This window comes from Mchenga conophoros, linkage group LG12 (genome assembly GCF_057382185.1).
Source record: "Mchenga conophoros isolate Kocher_MC1m ecotype Shallow Benthic linkage group LG12, M_conophoros_male_GT1.1, whole genome shotgun sequence".
Taxonomy (NCBI): Eukaryota; Metazoa; Chordata; class Actinopteri; order Cichliformes; family Cichlidae; genus Mchenga; species Mchenga conophoros.
The window spans coordinates 25053264-25076993 of NC_140537.1; the positions used below are offsets into that span (position 1 = coordinate 25053264).

Genomic DNA, 23730 nt, shown 5'->3' on the forward strand with positions numbered 1-23730 from the left:
CCATATTTTAACATGAAACATAAAAGCGGATTAAACGCTTACCAAATTCTTATTATTTATCACATCATTGTGATAACATTAATGAGACCTTTTATATACATTTACATAATGTTATGTAAGTTGTACAGTCAGTCCTACAGGCGTAGGAGGAGACAACATTGTGAATAAGTGCTATATCACTCACTTCAGATTTCCACCTGATACAGGCTTCTCGGGTTTGCTGATGGATGCTGCAAGGCTTAAAAGAAAATGAGTTAAAGCAAGTTGAGCAAGTAGCTACTCTTAACCAGGGGTTCCCATATCTCATATTTAAAAAGTCAGCATTTATTAAAGTATCAACACTTTAACATCACAGAAGGTTTTGGGTTTTTATTAAGCTACTTAGAAATGCTGTATATTCATGTTTCTTCCACTGCTCAACCAGTGCAATATGTAAAATATCCACCGACAATTTGTTGTCTTACTTTTGCATAATTGTTGGTTATCGCAAACCCCAGAATGAAATTGACAGGTTTTACAAATCTTTAAAATTTATACATTTTCACAAAGACCACAGTCATGTGGACAAACGATGCAAATCTGGTTTCCCTGTTTTAAAATAACTCGGTACACAACCACATACCTCAAATACAAGCAAAATATACACTTCAGGATAAATTGTATAAGCCACAAACAACCCACTTTTTTCTTATGTTGCACCAACGTGAATGCAGCGTAGGTGTGTGGGAATTTTTTTGGTTTAAATTACACAAACCAATATGAAATGTTCCCTACTAACCAGAACCTTTTAGACCAAATAAATACCTGCCCACAGAAGAAAAATAAATAGCCTTTTTTTAACCAGTGAACGTTCCCTGTCATTTTTTTCTGGCTTTAATTCAAGTCATTCAGTTAATTTTTTTTTCTTTACAGACGGATCAGTGGGGGAAAAAAATGGTCATGACGTTTTTCCCCCATAAGTCCCCCCCAAAAAATAATGACCAAAAAACAGTGGACCTAATCCTCTTCTGTAACTACCCCATCTAAAAGAGTCCTTGTAATTTAAAAAGTTTCCTTTTGTTTCTAACTTTAAAAATTTTCCACCCAATTAAGTATCCACCGTTTTAAAAAAAGGATTTGAATAAATAAATAAAATGCTTGAGGTAGGGAACTTGGCAAAAATGTGGATTTAGTATGGAATTGATTAGGAATTTAGGAGTTTTAAAGTTTTTAGTTGTAGAAGTAAGGATCCCTACCCAAGTAATCATGGGCTAACTAATTATGCACATAATAAGGTTTTAAAAAAGTGCAGTATTCTCCTCTGAAGAACAGACAGAAGGAGTATAAAGTAGCTTAAGTACTTTAGTTTGTTTGTGTTTTTGTTGATGTATGCTCGATAGTGTTGGTGTGGTGTGATGGTAACTTCACCATGGAGATGACAACTGATGAGGGAGACGATCGTGTTTCAATGTGTACAGTGTCTGTGTGCGCGCGTGCGTGTGTGAGGGTAATAATAACAATGTAAGTTGGTTTGTAATGTACCATCACTGACCAGGAATTTGCTTTTGGAGACACTGTTGCAGACATATTGATTACCACCATGGCAACACAAATATATACAACACACAACAGGCTTTCACAGTCACCGCAGAGGGATGTGAGGAGAGAAAGAGTTAGAGAGAGAAAGACAAAGAAAGAGCTTGCTCCTCACTTTTTAAAGGGAAGGGTAGGAGAGTGAGAAGGATCATGGGTGGGCCCCAAAGAGACTCTTTAGAGATGGAGACGGCACTTTAGAAAACACTCAGCCTTCACAAATTGGAGGGAGGAGGGATGAGGAGCGAGGAGAGTCAATAGAGGGTGAAGAGAAAGACTGGATATCAGATTTTCCACAGAGCTGGATGATCGTCAGTATTTGTGTGTGTGTAGCAGCGATAGTAATGTTTGATTTGAATGTTTTCCAGCTTGAGTCTGAGTGTTATTCCCTCAGCCTCAACAGGTACATGCTAAAGTACTTCCTGGTTTTAGATCAGGTATTTCCCAGCAGCACTAAGGAGGTTGTTTACCATAAATAGCTTTCAACAGACTGCACAAATGTAGCTATTCATCATGCATTTGCTGGCTGCGTTCACCTCAATAGAAAGAGGTAATCGTATCCAGAAAGAGCAGAATGTAGCTTTCTCCTCTGTGTCACTTTCTCTTCACTTCCACGCACCCTGCCTCTCTCAGTTGCGCATGCACGCACGCACGCGCACACACACACACACACACACACACACACACACACACACACACACACACACACACACACACACACACAGCCACTTCATACTTATTTTCACATTAGTCTCTGCGGGGCCTTCAGCCATTAATTGTGTCCCAGACTGGGACCACAGAAGAAGTGTGGCCGGTAGTGCTGGGTGTATCCAAGAGAGAGGCAAGCAAGGCTGGGCACAGCTGTCTCCGGAGGAGGAAGCCACTCTCTCATATCGTTGCCCACATCCATCCTCAGAATACTCATCTAAACTCACTGTCCCTGAAGATGGCAATCACAAGAAGAAAATAGATTGTTTCCTTCAGGTCTACCTCAGGATAACACAAGCAATATATGCACGATTAGGAAGCAGCAGTCAGGCATCTAGTTTTTCCTGAAAACCTTTTAGTCTGTGACATTGATACAGTGGGGGATTTCACTGCAGTCTCGCAGCCTACGAGCAGAAACGTTGTCAAAGATGCCCCCCCCCCCCCCCCCCCCCCCCCCGCCCAAAAGTGTGTTCCTGAACAGTGCTCCTCTGAGTTTCTCTCCAATAGAACAAAATCAAAAAAGACAACTTAATTTCTTTGCCCTAATATTTTCCGTTCATCTGTCTTTTGCCTATTCTGTAATATTTCCCAGCTGTACAAGATTCACTTGATTTACCATATTTATTTAATTACCACTTCAGCTGTTTTATTATTCCACCATTTCCTCTGTTTGAAAGGCGGCATTAATTGCCTGACTTTTATTGATGTTTTTTTTTTTTTTTCATCAAAGCTTTCATTTCACGGAGGAGAAAATCTAACTCGCGGAAAATAATGCAAATGTGCTTATGTGTGGGTGCACAGGATCCAACATGTAAATGATTCAGCTAGTCTTGATAATTTTTGCAAGTTTGGTAATTTGAAGCTGCTGGTGTAAGGAAAATGTGAGTTTTCCCACCCCTTGTATTATTTAATAATGCCTCAATATGTTTTATGAGGCTGGCTAGATTAGTCAGAGCTATTAATATCATAAACCGTTGTCTCCTCAGCTGACGTCGGACCAGCTAGTGATGCTTCTGGAGCTTCTGTTGGAGGAATCGGAGTTAAGCGTGGCATCACTTCGTGCTCTGCAGAGAACCTACAGTCTGCAGAATCAGGACGCTGAGGTAAGACCACACACTCGCTTATTCACTCATACAAACGCAGACACATGCTCAGACAAGTGAGCATATTCACCCAACATTTACAATCCCCTCCGATAATAAAAGTAGCTTTCCTCTCCGTGCACATCTTAAAGCATGGCACTTAGTAATGTGTTGTAAATTCTGTTGTAAGAGCTCTCTTCTTTACAGCAGCCATTACTGACTAAATCCCACAAGTATTTGCTTCATTTTTTAATGTTGAACAAAGTTCCTTAATGGTACTGTTAACAGTGTTTGCCTGTGTGTGTGTGTGTGTGTATGTGTGCATACTTTTCACTGTTTGTACTCTCTGGCTATGTGTGTATGTATGTGTGTGCGGATGATCAAGTGCTTCCTCTCAGTACAGGAGCGCTGTGAAAACACAGCTGTGCCCGAGCCTGTAAACTGTCCACGCTGACTTCCATCATTAACACATGGCCTCTCTTGAAAAGAAAAATTTGATACATATTTAGGTTTTTTTTACGAGTTATTATTAGTTATATGAGCTGTTTTGTTGGGGCGGTAATGTATATAATGGAGCTCAGATGTTCTGTTATATAGAGGCTGCTCAATTGTGGTGCGTTTCCACTCATTTACTTGCTGGAATCTGAAATCATAAAGGCGTGATTTTCCCTAGCAGGTCCACGTAGCAAGCAGTGTGTTGGAAGCTGGAAACATTCCTTAGGGATTTTGGTCCATATTGACATGATAGCATCACACAGTTGCTGCAGATTTGTTGGCTGCAAATCCATGATGTGAAACCACATCCCAAAGGTGCTCTATAGGATTGAGATCTGGTGACTGTGTTGGTCATTTGAGTGCAGTGAACTGATTATCTTGTTCAAGAAACCAGTTTGAGATGAGCTGAAGTTTGTGAAATGGTGCATTATCCTGCTGGATACACTGTCTTCACGAAAGAATGGACATGATCAGCAACAGTACTCAGGTAGAATGAGGAATTTAAGCAATGCTGAGCTGGTACTAAGGGGACTGAAGGGTGCCAAGAAAATCACCCACAACATTACACCACCAGCATCAGCCTGAATTATTGATACAAGGCAGGATGGAATCATACTTTCATGTTGTTTATACCAAATTCTGGCCTTACTTTCCAAATGTTGCAGAAGAATTTGAGTGTTTTATTTTTTAAGCTTCTGTTGTCCAGACATGAGTGGCACCAGTTGTAGTCTTCTGCTGCTGTAGCACATCTGCTTCAAGGTTTGATGTGTTGTGGCATGCTCTTTTGCATACCTTGATTGTAACGAGTGTTTATTTGAGTTACTGTTGTCTTCCTGGGCATTCTCCTCTGACCTTTGGCATCAACAAGGCATTATTGTCCATATTTTCAGTTTTTCAACCCTGGAGATGGTTATGTGGGAAAATCCCAGTAGAATATATTTCACTCACTAATCTAGCCAGCCTCAAACATTTCTGAAATATACCGTGTTCAAAGTCCCTTAAATCACTTTTCTTCCCCATTCTAATGCTTGGTTTGATTTTCAGCAGCTTATGTTGACCATGTCTACTCAGTCAATATGACCTACACCCCAATATTTCCAAGATAAAGCTGGGAATAAATGGAAAAGGATTTGTGAAATTTGGATGAAAACTTAAAAGCTCCATCTGAGACCCATTAAACTCATCTTTATTTAGTAGGTTGCAGAGGTAATGTGAGGATTTGAATGTGGTTGTAAATGGAGCATTGCTCAGTCTACATTCTTCAGCTGCAAGTAGGTGGAGGGCGCGGCAACATCTGCTGCACAAATAAAAAAAAGTCAAAAACTTCTGTTAAGCTTAAAAGAAAGGTAGTCTTTGGTTCCTTTCTTGACCTTTCTGATTTTCAATTTAAACTTTAGCAGGTGATCTTAACCTACATGCCTAAATACATTGTAGTTGCTGCCATGTGATTAGGCAGTTAGATATTTGTATTGATGAACATGTGAATAGGTGTACCTAGATGCATTCAATCAGAATTCTCAACTGGCACTACCCCCCAAGTCAGGCTTCCAACTCGGAAAGTCGGAGCAGCCCCGCCACCCTCACTTATTCATCCAAGATGATGGCAGTACATGTAAACATTAGTAAAACTGTAAAAACTCTAGACTTCTACTGATATATATTTGTGACTGGCAAAGCTGACTAAGCCATATGCAGGGCTAGGCTCGATTGTGCTGTGTTGCTAGTGATAAGTAGCTGTATCTTGCTACCAAACAAATCCTGTTTTTCATTAGTTTTCTGATGTTCCTTTGGAACACATTCAAATCGGGAGTGATGTCACTTCCAGCTCCGACATCCGACTTCCGAGGCAAATGGAACGCAGTAAAAGTGGGTGTATTTCAGTAACTCGTCTGTAGTTCATTGTCTTATTTTCACTTCTAGTAATCCACCTCGTGGTCTCAGTCTGAGGTCACTGTGTGTTTGGCCTTGAGTCCAGCTTTTTACACGTACACCTCTTTAGTCAGACTTCCTGGCAGATGAAAGTAGATTCCCATCTGCAATTTCCAGGAAAAAAAAACTTTAAGTGTTTGCTAAAAATACGCAGGGCCATTACGCACATAGTCATGCATGGAAAAACACTCACCTACATACACACACACACACACACACACACTCACTCACACAAGCATACCTGCACACACCTGTCTGAAGGCAATGGGCCAGTCCTAATGTCAGTAATCTCATTCAGAAGAGGTTAATCACCTACGTCTCTCCATATAAACGTGCCCATTTATTCTCTCTGTCCAGAGGTCTTTTTTCCCCCCCTTACTTTTTCTGTCCTCTTCTCACGCAGCTTTGCATTGTCTGCTGCCACTTTCATCGCAGAGGATTGATGATTGATCTGTTTAAAATAAATACAGGACTGAGTGCAGTCGAGCCCTCTGCAGCTCTTCAGTGTTTACCTGATGTAGAAAGAGCTTTTCAGAGTGAATGAATATTGGGTGATATGAATAGCTGTTATGACTTCTAAAAAGGCCGTTAGTAATGCCGTGGCTCTGAATGCATTGTGAAACAACTGATTGATCACTTGAAGATAGACGTGTATTATCAGCCCTTAGCAGCCTATAGTAAACCCCCAGCTGTTCCTCTTATATAGCAGCATGACACTACATGTTATATATGTAACACAGAGGGCGGTCGAACAAAGTTTCACACAGTCAAAGTGGAGTGAAGTTCACATGAGATGCTGCACAAAGCAACAGAAGACTAAAAGGTCTGGACTAAAGGTGCTTTCAAGACTGGCATGCAAACTTGAGTTTCCGTGTGTGTGTGATTTGCGTAAGCATGTACACAATAGTGAAAGGAAATACGTGGCTGACCACTGGTGTGCGTGCTGTCGGAATGCTTTGTCTATGGCGTCAGTGACCATGAATATGTGTGCGAGTGTGTCTGTGAGCTGGGGCATGTGTTTGCATGTATGAGACCAAGTGCGTGGCCCTCTTCCTTTCATATGAGCCTCATGTGACGTGAGATGCTGTGTGCAGTGATGGGAATTGAGAACCGGTCTCAGATTGTCCAAACCATTTGACAGTTGCCGCAAAGCTTATAAATTCCCTTGTTGTGTATTGTTAGACTTATTGGTGCAGAGCTTTTGCACACCTGAGTCACATGCAAACCTTAAAAAACACAGTTTCTACACTCCGTACAGACAGGAGATAATACAACAGTGAGGCTGAAAATCTGCACAAGCTTACTGTGTTCCCACACAGGAAATTGATAAGGAATTGTTCAAGTGCTCTTATGAAGAATGGTATCAGTCTTAATGAGATCGATCCTTACCTGTGTGATGCTACATGAGCGCATGAACATGCAATTCAATTGCGCCACAGTGCACATGCACATATGGAGCATTATCTGAGACTATAACTGGCCTTATTGTGCAAGCGTGATGCTAGGATTAGGTTTACTGCAGTCACTGGAGACTTCACCGAACCACATCAAGAACTGGGAACATGCGGAGCCGAGTAGAGGAGACAACAGAACAAGGCAAAAGAGTTATTACCAAGGGTCATCTAAAAAGAAGTAAATCTCAAGTTTATTTGTGCGCTTTAATCCAAAGGACTTCAAAGGACTTCACTGGCTCATATTAGACTGGAAACAAAAAACAGCTCCTCAAATGGGCAAAAAAAACCCCACCCCAGTTTCAAAAATAAAAACCTAGGGGAGGGAAATTCCTTGTAGACTTAATAGATGCCACTGGGCAAACAACATAAATAAAGCATAATGGTTAAAGTAGTATAAAAAAAATGATAAAAAGGCAAAGATTTACAAAGAAAAGAGATAAATGGATAGTTCATTAAGTTTTTATTTTGTCGTTAGAAAACCAGATCCCACTCACATACACAGTTACACTAGCTTTACCAAAAGGTCTCCTAATAGCAGCTCTAAGGTTCTCTTGTATACATTTGTCTCATCCCCTTGCTTCATTTTTATGGAACTGGTATAAAATTTGGGAAAATCCTTCGTGAAGAAAGAGAATATTTCCCAAAATGCTGGTATGCAGTATGAGCATTCGCATCTTTGCTCCATGCGTGTTTTTGTGTGAGATGTGAAAGTTTGTTCATTGTGATAAGAGCGCACACACAGACGCTGTTCCTCGGTTGTGAGGAGGATTTGGGGGGGAGAGGGGAGGTTTGCAGTAATAAATGAAGGAATGTCACTGTGTAATTGCATGTGCTGTCAGAGAGAGGGGCCCAGCGAGAGGAAACGGGAGGGGAAGAAAAAAAAAGGAGGGTAAGGAGAGGTGCACCAGGCAGCTGCTCTGCCCCCGGGCTCTCCCCAGGAATGTAACCCAGCACGGGGAACAGCTGCCGGGGCTACGCAGGCCAGAAGGGCAGGGCTGGCACCAGAGGCTACACATGCTGTACACGCTCATGCACGCACACCCACCAATGCAGACGCACGCAGACGTTCCAGTGCGGGGTAGAAGAGCATTACTCTTAATTTGCTTTCTGCTCTGGGATTCTCACTGTCTTCCAGAATAAAGCTGAAAATAAATGGAAAAGGATTTTAAAAATCTGGATGAAAGAGCAACTTCAAAGCCCCATCTGAGACCTGTTTAACTCATCTTTATTTAGTCTGTTGCAGAGGTAATGTGAGGATTTGAATGTGGTTGTAAATAGAGCATTGCTCCGACGCCATTCTTAAGCTGCACAAGTAGGTGGAGGCCAGGGCCACATTTGCACAAGCAAACCAAAAACTCCTATTAAGAGTGTGACTGCTTAAAAAAAAAGGTAGAGTCTATTGGTTCTTTTCTAGAATACACTATCTCAAAATGAATATCTGTACTGCTCCTTTAGAAATGCCCAAAGCCTGAGGTGTTGAAATAGAATCAATCTCCAGAAATCCCACGCTTGGTCACTGTACTGCCCAAAGGACCAGTTTATCATCCTGAGTGTGCTGAGATAGTTATGGAGAAGACTGAAACACCCACAAAAAAATCAGCCAGGGGAAACTGTCAGGCTTTAAAGTAGCGACAGTTCTTTAAAACATTTTTCATCCACATTTCCTTTTTCAAATCGCTCTTCTGTCTCTTTTATCATCTGTGTCTGCCTGTATATCCATACACGCACTTGCTGCAGATCCATGCACGGTCGCACATGTTCACGTGCACGCTCGGAGCAGATGATGAAGGATGATGGCTGAGGCAGGGACAGAGCCAGTCTCTGATCTCTCCTGTAACCGCGGCAACAGAGCTCCTATTGATCCTCTGGAAGAAAGGCCAAGCGTTAGCTTCCATGCGCACACAAGTGCACACATGCACGCGTTCAGTAGAAATACACCTCGACACACACGCACATGTGGAATTAAATCAAACTTTTTAATTTTTACTTGAACTTTAGACTGTTTCGGAAAGAAAATCATCTCAGTCTTCTTAAATATTAAATATATTAAACGTCCGATTGTGGATGACTCAGTCCACAGGCTCCCAGCTTGAGCTGTTTTGGTTAATCGCATGTTTGAATTCACTGGCTACAAGCAGGAAAATATATCTGTCAAAGTGGTGAATGCAAAAAAAACCAAACTACAATAAGATGTGTTTAGGAGTCAGTTGTTCCTCAAAATCATTACTGTGTACAATCTTCTGTCTTGGTTTGCAGGTCCGACATCGCTGGTGTGAACTTGTGGTCAAACACGCGTACGCTCAGGCTTACGGAGATGTGGAGCACTTTCTGATTCATGACCAAGTAAATACGCACAGCTGTGAAGCCTTTATCTGATTCAACCTGAGAAAAATTAAACTAAATAAACAGTTTTTTGTGTATGTGTGCTCCAGGCCATGGGTGTGTATCTGTACGGGGAGCTGATGGTTCAGGAGGACCCTGAGCAGCAGGCTCTGGCGCGTCACTGCCTCTCACTAGTCCAGGGAGAGATGGACCAATCGGCACGCAGAGTGGTGGAGGAGATGGTCCTATAACAGCAGAGGTGATGTCTTATTTTCAGTTCTTCATTCCAAATGCTGTCAAACATATTGGCTTTTATTTTTATGAATGCTGTTGTTCTGAGATAAAGTATGTAATAAATTTAACCTGACTGAAAACTTTCCGACAGCATAATTAGTTTTCCTTTTTCATCTTCTTTTTTTGCTCTCATTATTGCATAATTGGTTTCTCCTCAACTCAGAGGAATTCTGGTTTAATCGTAATTTTAGTGGCTTTCACTGGCACAGAATGATGGGAATTCTCCAAACAAGCCAAATAAGAAATATAAACTATATTTGCTTAGGTTTATAAAATAAGATTACAAGTTACCCGCTCAGGGATTTGGTGGCTTTTTATTTGGAGCTCAGACTGCAACAGGATGCTTTAATAGCTTGGTGAGTTGCTTGAACCATACACGGGAAAAAGAACCAGTAATCAATACTTTGTTATCTTTTGAAGTTTTAAAATATTTCTCGGCTACAAAGCCACTATCTTTATCTCATAGTTGACCTTCTAGCCTGAAATGGAGTCTGTAAAAGAAAGCTTTGTATTGAATTGATCCTGATTCCATCTACCCCAGCGGACAGTCCGCACTTGAGTCACTTGGCTACTTTTACTGCACATTCCTTCCTGAGCTTATTGAGTGTGTATGCACATGTGTGTTTGTACACTTAGAATGGGGCCTTTTCCGTGGTTTCACAGCAGCGCCGTCAGGATGTGTTTGTCAGAGAAGGAATTTGGGAATGTGTTCCTCAAACAAATGAGAGGGAAGACAGAAAAAAAGAGAGAGAGGGGGAACGGGTCAGTGAGCATTTTCTGATGGGCTCAGGATGGTCTCTACTCGATGTGGAGGCATTTTCATACTGTTGACCCTGAAATTCCTCCTGCGTGTACGTGTGTGTGTGTATGCAGAACCACAACTGTCAACCACTGGGCTTTTGGATGACTCCGTACAGTGAGGGGTGCATTGGTCTGACTCTAAATGAAGGAGAGAGGAAAAAATGGTTTAGTGAGAGAAAGAAGGAAGAGAAGGAGCAGAAGAGAGGACAGGGCTCTTTGAAGCTGCTGATCTTTTCATAACAGTCCTGTTATTACTGACATTAATAATGAATAATGAGACGAGGCAATTAAGTGGATCTAGGGTTGACAGTTGAAGTAAAGCAACCCAACTATTCTTCAAAATATTATTAGAGTGCTGTAGTATGTTATGAATAGTGTTATAAAATCTTATTAACTTTCAAGCGAAATACCCTGAGATTATAGCTTTACTTTTAAAAGTGCAAATAACTGAACTGAATTGAAGTTATGGCCACAAGGACACAAGATATTATTTTGCTACTGTTTTTAAAAGGCATGAAAAGCTGGATCGTGAAAAAGTAATTCTTTGTGAAAATTTGTTCAATTTTTACTCAAAATAGCAGCTTATCTGTTTTAGCGAACTTGTCAGTGTTGTCAGGCTACAACTAATACTAGATGTTTTCTTAAAAACCGTATGGTCTGTGGTTGCTCCCATAGCTCGGTTGGCAAAGAACGAGACCCGTGTGTTGAAGCCAAGTCTTTACTCCTTGAGTCTAGACTAGCGATCCTTTTTCTCCATGGCATTTCCTCTCCAGCAAAGACATCAGAAGCCAGTCAGAAAACAGTCGATTTACTGGTCGATCTACGCCCTTAGCTTCACCTGGTCACGAACTGTGTGGGTAGTGACTGCAAGAATGAGATTGTGGATACAAGCGGTGGAAGTAAGCTTTCTCAGAAGGGTGCCTGCGTCCTCCCTAGGAAATAAAGTGAGGAGCTCAGTCCTTGGGGAGGGACTCCAAATTGAAGGAGCATCTAATTAGGTTGCATCTTGGGTGAGGTGCTCTGTCCTACCTGGAAAGAACCCCAGGGTAGACCCAGGACATGCTGAAGAGAGTATATCTCCTGCCTAGCTTGGGAATGCCTCGGTGTTCCCCTAGGACCGACCCCAGATGAGCAGCAGAAAGTGGAGGGAAGCAATAAGCAAATTAAAGCAAAAAATATTAAATATAAATTAAATAGCTTGTTAAAAGCTTAAAAATCTCAACAATCTTCTAATTAGTGGGATTGCAATCCAATGGATTGAGAGAGATCCATTATAATTTTGGAGAAAAGTATAAACTAAGTGACCCATTTTAATACAGAAACAATAACCCCCCCCCCCCCACACACACACACACACACACACACACCTCGAGGGCCACTCACAGTTTTTACACCAAGTTGATGAGTTATGGTTTTGACTTCATAAGCTGTTTCTCTGGAGGTGGCCCTGAGGGAAGTTTTACACAACTGCTGCTTAACTGACACAGGTGTCAACAGGTGCTGATAGCTGACGAGCTAGGATCTATTTGGATTTCATCATCTGATTGGAAGATTTGAATCTCCTCTTGCTCTCATTCTGATTGGAGGACACTTCTGATAGTTTTTCTTTGCAAAAACTTCTCAGTCTGTGTCTCAGCCAAGCGACTGAATCTGATTATAGAGCCAACGTGATTATAGAGCCCCGCTTGGGATTGCACACATTTTCACCATATTTAAATAGTTTCATCCACAAAGACCTTACACTGACTGACAGGAAGCAGTAAGAAAACAGATATGCTCTAAAATGTGTGGGATTTTCAAAATAAAAGCCTTCAATTAGCAGTAGCAAGTCCATCCATCCACTTATCAAATTCAGGGTTAAAATAAAATCTTCCAGTTATTTTTTTTATTTATGTATTTATTTTATTTTATTGAGATTTCTAATCCATGTGTTTCAAAATAAAAACCCGAAACTCGAGTGTTCAAGTATGAAGCTGCTGATTTTTGGTGGCTTTTTATTTGTTCAGATTTGACATTTACTTTTAAGGCAAAATACAAACACTGCTAAACCCAGTCACATTTCTTTATGCCCCACCCTTTCATTCACACACATCAGGTAGCTTTGTTGCTACACTAAGTGTAAGGTCAGGGGAAGCGTCAGCAACCTCGGTCAACACAGGATGCATCACGAGGTGCTGCTAAACAGTTGTCCACATCATCCTGAGTGACTTACAGCACTACATCCTATTTTAAGCCATGACCGAGACGGGCTTTTATCTTCACACACGCACACACTCCGAGAAAGCTTTATGCTGAAAGGCTTTCTCGACAAGTGCTTGGCATCTGGCTCAGTCCTGATAAATCTGTCTAACACACACGTACAACACGCACACGTCCAGCGCCTATCTGTCTGTACCCACTGATCTGTTTCGTCATCATTCAATCCCTCACGACACTCTGTGGGTTATTACTACAAGTGAGGAAGAAAAGAAACAATTGAAGAAGAAAACAAGCAGTTAGAGACAAATTTTCTAACTTTTATTGTTCCTTCCCATTGGACTGACCCAAACAAGCCTCCATAAACATCAGCGGATCACGCCGGTCAACTGAGCTAAGGTCCAGATCTCTAACCAATTAAAATGATGGATGAACAGACCTCCCCGCTGCTTTTTCATATCGCACTGTAGGGAGACGGATTTATGTTTTACTGCTCACTTTGTGTTCCAGCGTCGTCCTTTCTTAAGTAGAACAGTTCCTCCCTGTACCCTTTTACACCCTCGCACAGACCACAGTACAGTGGGATTAGGCTGAGGCGGGCTGAGAGGGTTTTAACTGAAAACAACATGTCTGTCAAGGCTCACTCCCTGCTCTGTGTTCCTAAACCCAAAAAGCACAACCCTTAAAAAGAGAAGGGTGGTCTCTCCCTGTCTTTTTTTCAAGTTCTTTTCCCCCTCCCTGCTCACTCCCTCATTCTTTTCTTCCCCCTCCGGTACATGCCTCTGGAATCCCTCTTGATCCGCTTAATGAGGGGCATATCGCCGGGTTAGCCGAGCGTGGCGAATGGGAGACGAGGAGAGGGGTGACCAAGGAAATAGTACGAGAGAGAGAGAGCAAGGTTCTACAGGTCTGAAAGAGACAAACAAGCTGAAATCATATATATATATATATATATATATACATATATATATATATATATATATACATATATATATATATATATATATATTAGTCTGAAGGCAGTTATAGGTTCACATTGGACTGGAGCTGGACTTGAGGATGTAACTAGAGAAAATAAGAGTGGAGCTCTTGTTCTTTCATGTCTGGGCTGTGAGGGTTCCTGGCGTGCTGATTTGTGACTTATGATAAAATCACATTGCCAGGGATTACCACACAGCCTTGACCCAGTCGGCTGCTATGGCAACCACAGCCCCTCCTATACACATACATAAACACACTCATCCTCCAGAAACTTGTGGGGGGGGGGGAACAAAAAAACAAACAAAAGAAGACTTGATTATCTGAGTGTGTGATTGTGTTTGAGGAGCTGGTGATTTGGAGGAGAAGAAGGGAAAAAAAGGGGGAAAGTGTGATGAAGGAGCTCATCACTGCAGCTGTTTTGTAAGAGCGCGTACACGTCGGACAGGTTTTTGTATCCTCTCTCCAGCCAGACACAGAGCTTAGCTGATTGGTGAACAGTGATTGATTCCCTCTTTGTTCACAGTGGCTAAGTTCTGCACCTGAGGAGAGCATGACCCAGACAGGGAGACAAAGAGGAGACGACAAATGGGTGTGGGAGGAAGAGAGAAGAAAAATGTGCCACAAAGTTTTTACAGTGGCGGTTACGTGCGTGTGTGGACAGTTGGGCCTAATTTTCCTACTTCAATTATCAAATGTGTGTTTATACAACACTCCCTTCCCCTTCTCTGTTTTAAGCCGTTTTCCCGCTCATTGCTTGATTGTTCTGCATCTTTTTGCACCTTTTTAAAATTATTTTAATTTGTTTAAAATCTCATTTCACTTTTCTTTTTCCCCTTATCTCACTGCTTTTGCTCTCAATAGCTCTCCTCTTGCATGTCTGGAAAAGCTTTCCACTGAGACGACCTCGCTCAGAAGAATTAAACACGCAAGCACCCCCTTCGCAAATTCAAAACACTGCGCAGGATTACTAATGAGCGCCACGTTTCGCTCTCCTGCTTTGCCTGTTGTTCTTTCTCCTCCTTTCATCTTTCCCTCCCTGCTCCATACTTCCACCCCTCTGCTTCTATCTCCTTTTAGTTGCGTAGTAGAAGAGATAATCCTGCAGATGATGCCAGTTGCACGCTTTATAGTTCTAGAGAAGGTGAGAGTATCTCAGGAGAGAAAGTGTACTTGAGGTACTAATGAGGTCTGGGGAGACCCAAACTCTGCTTAATGGTGCCGACAGATATTTCATCAGTCCTTAAGCAACGGCTACCATCATCAGGCTCATCACCATCGATGCTGCGTTAACTACACCCTCAGCATATTCGAGTACTATATAATACAAGGCAATAATATGATTGAAATCAAGACTTTGGACTCAAAAAAGTGGCACAGAATTGATGGATGAAATGAACAGATGTAAAATAAACTATTAATAGGCCATTGTGAGACACTGACTTAATACTTCCTGCAGGCTATAGGTGAAAAAAATGAATTTAAGCCTTTCTAATAACCCTCAGAGCCTTTTTTAAAAGTCTCCACTCAAGGTGTGACGATCAGGTGACCATAAAACTTTAGACATTTGATACATTTGAAGACGTGCTTTCACCTGAAGCACGGTTTCATGTTTCAAGTTTTCCCGTGTGAACATACTGCATAGAAACCTGTTTGGAATTAGCGTGTAACATGGGTTTTAGATTTGGCGTCTTGCTTTGTAAACATTTTTTTGTAAACATTCTGTGAATTGCGTTGCCCAAACTCAAAAGCGGGGCTTGATACCGCTCTCATAACTGCCTGCTTGATAGGAAGCCAGCAGCCAAAGCTGAACTCAGCACAGGCCTGAAAAGGGAGCGTGAGGATAGGCTGCGAAATCCTCTAAAGCTGAGTCATTCATTTTGTTTATTTACTCTGCTATAAACTGACTTTTCGGTTTTACAGGGGATTATATGAGAGAGACGGTTTCTTGGCTAGGTGCAGTTGCTTCCTGGAGTCTCCGTCGGCCGCTGAGCACCCGCAGTGACACCCTGCTGATATGCCGCCGGCGTCGTTCTCATTCTTTATATTAGGCATAAGTTAACCATGCTGCTGGCTGTGGCTTCATATCGAGTGGCATCAGTGTGAAGTCAAATAACTGTTCATTTAACTTATCAGTCATGTTGGGGTAAAGCTGGGTAACTTCTTTTAAAAAGGTTGACAGGGCCATCATAAAATCCCTTTTTCAAAAATGATCCTTTAAGAAGTTTAAGTGCCTCAGGTTTAAAACCTAAAATCACGTTGGCAGCCAAAAGTGCTGTCTGGGCATCCCAGGCTGATATGTATTGATTTTTGATCTAATCTCAGCCCGAGGAAGCAGAGATACAGAGACCCATAAAGCAGACCGATTCTCACACATTTCCACGCTGTGGAGAGAAAACAAGACCGAGGCCTCAAAGATGGAAACGCTGATAGTGATTTCAAGGTCTTTCCAATATTTTAGGTCTCCCCTTCTCTGTATTGAGTTCCTCCAGTAGATTTAATGTGGCGATATACACGTCTTATTGTTTTGTCTGAGATGGGAGAAACAAAAAAGCTGTGATCCTGCGAAACCCCCACTGATAACATGAAAAACAGGAATTCTTAGCTGGGTTACACACGCTTTGTTTCAAGCATCATGGGGAGTGCTGAGAGAAGGTTTTCTTTCCAAGTTCCTTAGACTGAGAGAAGGTTCCTGAATTAGTCAAGATAAGCTATACAAAAACAATGCACGCACGGTATGAAGCTTATCATGGACGACTATATTTTCCTTTGCAACTTCTTCCAACGGAATGATCAGTAAAACTCAGTCCTACTTCACATAACACAAAAAATAGTTATTTTGAACGGGTTATACAACAATATGTGAACAAAACGCATCTCAGAAAAATGAATTCCACAAAATGAAGTGCGCCCATCAGCTGTGCAGCTGGGCTATGTGCAGAGAGTGAATCTGACTTTATAGTTTAACTTGCAGTATAACCTCTGATCAGATGTGGGTGTAGTGTGTGCCAGAGTCCACTTTTTATCCAGCTAATTGTAATGCAAATCTATACTATTCTGGACCAACGGCTCCCTGATCAAAACAGTGACAGATGGTTGAAAATGTATTTTAAAACCGGTCAGTCTTTTTGGAATGGAAGCCGTGAGGAGGCATTACAGCGCTCTATATTAACAACGAGAAAATGGCGGCTAAACGAGGATAGATGTGTGAATTAGAAATGAGGGCCATGTGGAGCCTGCCATTTTTAGACCTATATTTAGGGCCTGTTAAAAGAATAATGACCATCAAAGGCCTGTAAAAGAGAGGAATTGCCATCAGAGCCCGTATCCAAAAGGTGATTTATTACACTCTAATGGGAAGGAAATGGTCCTCTGCACATCAAAGGACAAAGCAACATTGTATAAAGAGACCGAAAATAAACTTATTCGCCCCACAACGCCCACATTTTCTTCTCCTCATGCATGTGAAACTCGACTGATCGGCTGTTGAACATCGAGTGTATTTCAGGGAGTTGAAGCATTGAATTCCATTTCAAAGGATAAGCAGTTTGAACCAAGTACAGATGCTCATCGCAAGCAGGGAGTGGAATGTGGATTTGATGGGTTTAAAATTTCTATTTTTATGATCAGACACTCGAAGTACCCTTGTAGTTTTTTTCTTTGAATGTCAAAAAAGTACACTTAATTTGTGCCAGCTCCCACCATCTATCGGTGGCCTCGCTGACACTTGTTAAGTTTCAACCATGCGAGCCGCAACGTTCAACAGCTGGGGAAATCCAACAGTGTCAGCTGTACGGTTTTTCTCGTGGGTTTAGCAAAGTGGGTGGAACGCTGCTCGACATGCTACCTGAGTTGGAATTGCTTTTTGCCTCATTACAAAGGGAAAAAACAATGCTCGTAGCCAGCACTTGATGAGAGATGGAGTGAGAACGAGAGATCTGGGCTTGGATTTCTGTGCCTACTGAGCTGATAATCAGTCCTACAGAATCACTGGCTCAGTTCAGCAGGAACAGGAATCCAGTCCACTCACCACCAGAGCAGAACCAAACGGACGTCACATGAAAGATATGAGTTATGGAACAGTTTTGGGGGTTTAGAAATACGATCGATCCATGGCGGGACGGCAGCTTCCACACAGCAGGGGCGCTGGAGTCAGATTAAATGCATTGTATTTTTTTAAGAGAATACTCTACATCGTTTTATTAACAGGTGAAGAAATATTTGGGAGCAAATGTATTTTTAAAAAAAACATCTGTGTGATAGGCCTGGGACTTCTTGGTAAACCTGGCTGCAGAAAGATATTGGTTAACACTTTAAATGTACTGTTGTCGTTGTTTTTGTTGAATATTTTGGATTTTGAACTTGGTGACATTGAGAGCAAACGGAAAAATGTCTTTTTAGGATATAAAAATGTGTTTTATTTAATCAAAATATTTTCTACTTGTATGTCCTGCATCTTAGCCAATGACACCTGCGTTGGATTCCTTAGACTAGACTAAAACCTGCATTGTGTGTTTGTCTTCACACCACATAGATAACCCGTTAGAGCATTGTAAGCATCTACCAAATGTTCTGTAAGGCTCCTGTGTGAACATATTCTTCATTTTCTTCCAGGTTGCTGACTACAGACAGGAGGGACAGGAGTTTGGCACAGCAGCCGCACGAGAGTCCAGCACTCACCTGCTCGTTTGCCTGGATGCTGCAGAATAGCTCAGCAGTGTGAAAACCAGAGGGTTGTATTCATGCTCTGCAACTAAGACCAACTGGCAAAGTTTGGAGCACAGCAGTTCTGTTCATTCAAGTCTAAGAAATAGCTGGTATGTGCTAGATATGTGCACAATTAGTCAGCCGGAGGCTTGAATGCTGGTATACTTGCTGGTCAGCTGAAGTAATTATTCATATTTTATTAACCCTCTGAGGACTGAGTCATCAAAGGTGTTAATCCCGATCCCCTCATATGAAAAAAGAAACAGATATTTGTGTAAAATAAGACATAATGTGTGATGGGTCTGTATAGAGTCTCTATTGTCTTTATTCCATGATTGCCAAGACAGCCACTTTGTTAGGATCACCCATTCAACTGCTTCTAAAAGCAGATTTCTGATCAGCCAATCATATGACAGCAACTCAATGCATTTATGCATCTTTGGAAGTGGCGTGCTTTTTAGAACTAATTGCAACTTGGATCTCAGAGGGTTAATGTACAATGCCAGTGACTGGAAATTGTTAACCACTAAAATGGAAAGTTCTGCACATTTTAATATATTTGGTTAATGAATAAATTGATTAACAGCTTTAGATGACTCAGTTACACACAAAATATTTGTACGGACAACGTTTAACCTCATCCGTCAAATTTGGCTCAATTTTTGACTGTTTGCTGATTTCCCACCAGTCAGTTAATCCAATTTCATTCTCCTATTTAAATGTAGGAAAAAAAGTGAATTGAAAAGTGAATTGTAACCCATAACTATACAATCTGTTCATTATGAGATGTTGTATTGTTGGTGTGGAAAGAGAAAATAGAAAAGAAATAATGTAATTATGTAAAAAACAAAACAAAACATATTTCAAGGAAAAGTCACTGCATGTTCATCCAAGCTGAGCTGCTGTTAGTGTCTGTTTGTGTAGGTGTGTGTGTAAGTGTGAGTCTGTTTAGTCTAAAGTCACGATTCGGTTCTTTGGAGTTTAGACTGGAAATTCTTTGAGGTGAGTAATGTTTTTCGAGTTTTTTCGGGTTTTTTTCCTGTATTGAAACAGGCAACTCTCAGGGCATTTCTACATGTGCTGCTCTGCAGATACTAACGGCAAACCTGTTTGTGTATAATTGATTTTTTTGTATTTGCTGTTTATGTTAAAATAAAATGTTTTGTTAAAAATCCGTGTACAGCTTTTGTTTTAGAGACAAAACAGAGAAAAGCTGAAGATTAGTCAGGCACTCGTGGATGTTACACTGATTTTATATGTAAATTACATATCCGAGACACTTATTACAGCCGGGCAGACTCCATACCACCTGGAGGAGAAATGTTGCGGCAGAGCTACAGGAGATGGGCTACACCTGGAGGGAAGCTCAGCGTGGAGGGAACTTGATGTGGTCTTATGTCCCACTATGACATGCAGAGGATAAGAAGGCGAGGAGACTTATAATAAGGTGTTTCATAACAAGTGCATTTAATTGATTAATATGAGGATGTATACCTTTTGTTTCACAAATCCAGAGCATAAAAATAACAAAAAACAGCGCAGCACTAATGTTCTGCTAATACTTAATGGTTCAATGACATTTTTAAGCGCACAAATTCCAGAAATCACTCTAATTTTTCATTTGAATGATGCATCATACAACAAAAACTATTTCCTGAATAATGAAAGAAGCCAAAAATTAATTCTTCTACAAACTATACATGCATAGTTTGCATAAATACATGCACATGTATTTGTTTACATTCTATCCAACTCCAGCAGTCAGCTAGTAGTAACAGTAAGTGTAATCTAAAAGCACCGTTTGCTTCCAGTTTTAAATCAAATGTGACCTAGACCTTGAGCTTTACAAACAATAAAGCTATTTACATACAGTACAAGTACATACAGAAATATCTGCATGAGTGACATTAATCGTTTACATTTATCATACACTCAGCACTGTTGGAGCATGTTTTTCAAGCCAGAAACAGTAATTACACGACGATAACTGGCGTTTGGCTTTCCTCCCCACAAACCTACGTCTTACAGTCGGCATGTGTAGCATGAAGGATTTATATTGTGAGGCAATTATGAGAGTGGGAGGACTCTGACACGTCGTACGAGCTGCTGCTGCTATGCAGCGTGATCTGTCACGCAGAGTGTCCTTGTGGGCCTCGGCAGTTGTTTGTTGTGTGCGTATGTCTGTGACCTGGCTCCGTTGTTTTGACACAGTCCTGTCACCGCTCCACGGTATATCAACAAGAGAGCATGGCTATTTGTTATTCTGCAAACGAGCTAAAAGCCCAGGGATGAGCTCACAGTTGCGTGGTTTTGTACAATTTGGTATGTAATTGTGCGTGTGTGCCTATTGCTCACTCTGAATGCATTTGCGTTATCGTCTTTTGAAGTTCCTTGATCCTTAGATGAACTGTGTCTCTTGATAAACAGCATCCTTCGTTTAGTCTGAGCTCCAGTGAGCTGAGAACACATGCTGCTTCATCAAGCAGACCAGACTGATCCACCACCTGGACTGACACACACACACACACACACACACACACACACACACAAAACAGTTATTGCCGTGACTGGGCCAAAAATCATCACCAGAAAAACCAAATCTCGTCTCATGGGCATAATCATAAAGAAACCTGACTTCACGTTTATAATATGACACCAGATAATTCTTAATATTGGAACGTGTAGAAAAATCTTGTGTTTCCCACATTCACACGTAAGTTAAAGTACATGTTACATCATTAGATTTGATGCATATGAGACACATAAAAATGAAATACTAAAATAACTTTTTAGTTAAGCAAAGAAATGATAACGTACAAGTACTTCAAAATAAAGCCTCACGTCATGCTTGCTTATTTTAATCATGACAACAGCTACAGCAACCACTGCCATTTATACATTTTGACTTTGTTATAATTTTTATTTTATATACAAGGTATAATATAAAAAATAGAAATACAATCATGTCAGTTTATTTTATCTCCAATTAGCAAACCTAATTTTTAATATTCTTCCTTTACATGGACAGTGTTGCTGCCTAAGATGTTTTGGGGTTTAGATACGAAAATATGGAAAAAGATTATTCAAACTAAACAGCTTTTCACCTCATGGTTTTGAATACATTTCAAATACACACAGAAATGTACATATCACACCAATGATCTACCTGCCCATTACTGTGTATCCACCCTCTTATTGTGGAAAGCAGTAACAGGGTGGACGTTTTATTCTTAAATCAACCATTATTCCTCATGTGATGCACAACAGGCTAGCAAATGAAGACCATAAACATTATTTTTAACATGTTTATGAACCATGTGATCGGAATTACAAAAGAATATCTGTTTACACTGTAAATAAGGGTAACAGGGTGAACAGGTTATGCTTTAACGCATCTGTGAACCATTCTGAAACATGGGGGGGAAACGGTTGATGAAAGATTGATGTTTACTCTGGCTTTTATAGAGGATTTCCCTCCAAAACACTAATACAACTTACTGTAAGTCATGTAACTAGCAGACCAATAGAGGGGAGCTATCCAAAAAGACTGGTAAGAGTAACAGGACGGACGGACAAATGTGGGACAATTTATTTTATTTCAGACTTTAAACGTAAAAAAAAAAAATATATATATATATATATAAAAATGTATTAATAGGGGGAAAAACATCTAATGTAGAATATTACTATTAAGGCTGTACAACAGTAATGAACAAGTTTGTGTTTTTTAATGACTTATATTAGCAAATGAACTTGAACTTGAATGAACGGGGGTGTTTTAGGGTATTTGTGCTTAAAAAAAGAAAATAATTTTAAAAATAAATATTTTCTAAACATATAACTGTTTTCTAATAGTTAATAGTGTAAGGCAAGCTTTTGAAATAAGTATTTGCCCATTTTTATACAAAACGCACTCAGATCTGTGATCGGGATTGAAAGGCATTAAATACTAGGAATGATTCACATTCCCAAAGTGTTGGTATTGCTATTGGGAATTACATGTCACATTTCTCCAAACTTTACACTTTTAAAGCATAATAAAGATGACAGACTTCATATATGTTTTAGAGGCTTTAAAGACCTGCCACAGGATTGACTTTGTCAAAAAGAGAATCGAGAAATATTCTCAGATGGCTGCATCTGATCCATGTTTCAACCTGTCCAAATGTCCAAGAATAGATTAGAATAGAAAAGCACTTTACTGTCACTGTACATGTACAATGAAATTGTAGAAAAAAAGACCGGTGCAGGACACTGAACCCTCCAACCCAGTAGGTTATGCAAAGTGCTGGTGTACCTACTTTTTGTGTGTGTCTGTGTGAGTGAATGAGTTAAAGAAAGTCACATTTAAAAAACAGCTGTCAACATAAAATAGTTTCTATGGACCACCACCTTCTTTCAGACCAATCATTTGCACTCATACTTATGTATCTGAGATGATCCAGTGTGTCAAAATGTTCACCCATCAGCTTGAATGGGTGGTGGGCTAAGACTGTGCTGGTGTAGCCAGTAATTCCTGGACCCTTCCACCTATCCCTGAGACCTAATTATCATTACTGCAATGACCTTGGACATGGACGTTGGGCCAGTTTGACACAGGAGCTTGCACGAGTTTGACTGGTCAACCTTCTGAAAACTAGCAGAGGGTGTGGAAGTAGTCTATAGGTGTCCCAAGGACACAACCTTGAGGGGAAAACTAGCCAGGTTTTAATTATGTATGTTTCCTGATTTAAATGGATTTCATTTGCAGAACATTCAGATCAAACCTTGCATACAGCATGAAAGGAGGGCCGAAATGATTAACATCTTTCTCTATAAAATGGACCCTTTGAAGCATTTCTTTGTCAGTAGCTTGTATCTAAGGTCCAGCATTTCAAGCATTATGCATACTGAGCTTTGCATTTAATAAGAACTGGATGGAACAATAATCTGAAAATGACAGAAGAGAAACAGTTTTCCTCACCGCCTGTAAAACCTCTGCCGAGCCACTTGGTGGTAGCTGGCAGAAAACGGCAACATTAACCAAAAGGCTGACAGTCAATGATGGAGCAAATGATTGCTGCTCAGGTTGTGGTGAAACCAGCGTGCCCAGTGACTGCAGGCGGTCACTGGGAAGAGGATGAGCTGCGCCTGAGAAAAGAGTGCGTATGTGGTTCCAAGCTTCTTTGGCCCGTGCCTGGTGGGAAAGATGT

General features: G+C 40.9%; 2 protein-coding genes across 6 annotated transcripts in view; one reads left to right on the top strand and one right to left on the bottom strand.

Moving 5' to 3' along the window:
• Nucleotides 1-18801, top strand: part of aopep (aminopeptidase O (putative)) — a 94776-nt gene extending 75975 nt beyond the window's left edge. The window contains exons 15-18 of the mRNA XM_085294736.1: nucleotides 3267-3383; nucleotides 9497-9583; nucleotides 9673-9821; nucleotides 18446-18801. Of these exons, the coding sequence (XP_085150862.1) occupies nucleotides 3267-3383; nucleotides 9497-9583; nucleotides 9673-9813 (345 nt within the window). The 3' untranslated portion in view covers nucleotides 9814-9821; nucleotides 18446-18801. The remainder of the gene's footprint in view (nucleotides 1-3266; nucleotides 3384-9496; nucleotides 9584-9672; nucleotides 9822-18445) is intronic.
• Nucleotides 18802-19838: 1037 nt separating this feature from the next.
• Nucleotides 19839-23730, bottom strand: part of fancc (FA complementation group C) — a 33190-nt gene continuing 29298 nt past the window's right edge. For 3 of the 5 annotated variants that reach the window (XM_085294738.1, XM_085294739.1, XM_085294740.1), the window contains 3 exons: nucleotides 23502-23714; nucleotides 20894-21042; nucleotides 19991-20812 (listed from right to left, as the gene is read on the bottom strand). In XM_085294738.1, coding sequence (XP_085150864.1) covers nucleotides 20797-20812; nucleotides 20894-21042; nucleotides 23502-23714 — 378 coding nt within the window. In that variant the 3' untranslated portion in view covers nucleotides 19991-20796. Of the gene's footprint in view, nucleotides 19942-19990; nucleotides 21043-23501; nucleotides 23715-23730 lie in introns of those variants that run through there. The other 2 variants (XM_085294741.1, XM_085294742.1) reach the window with 2 other exon arrangements.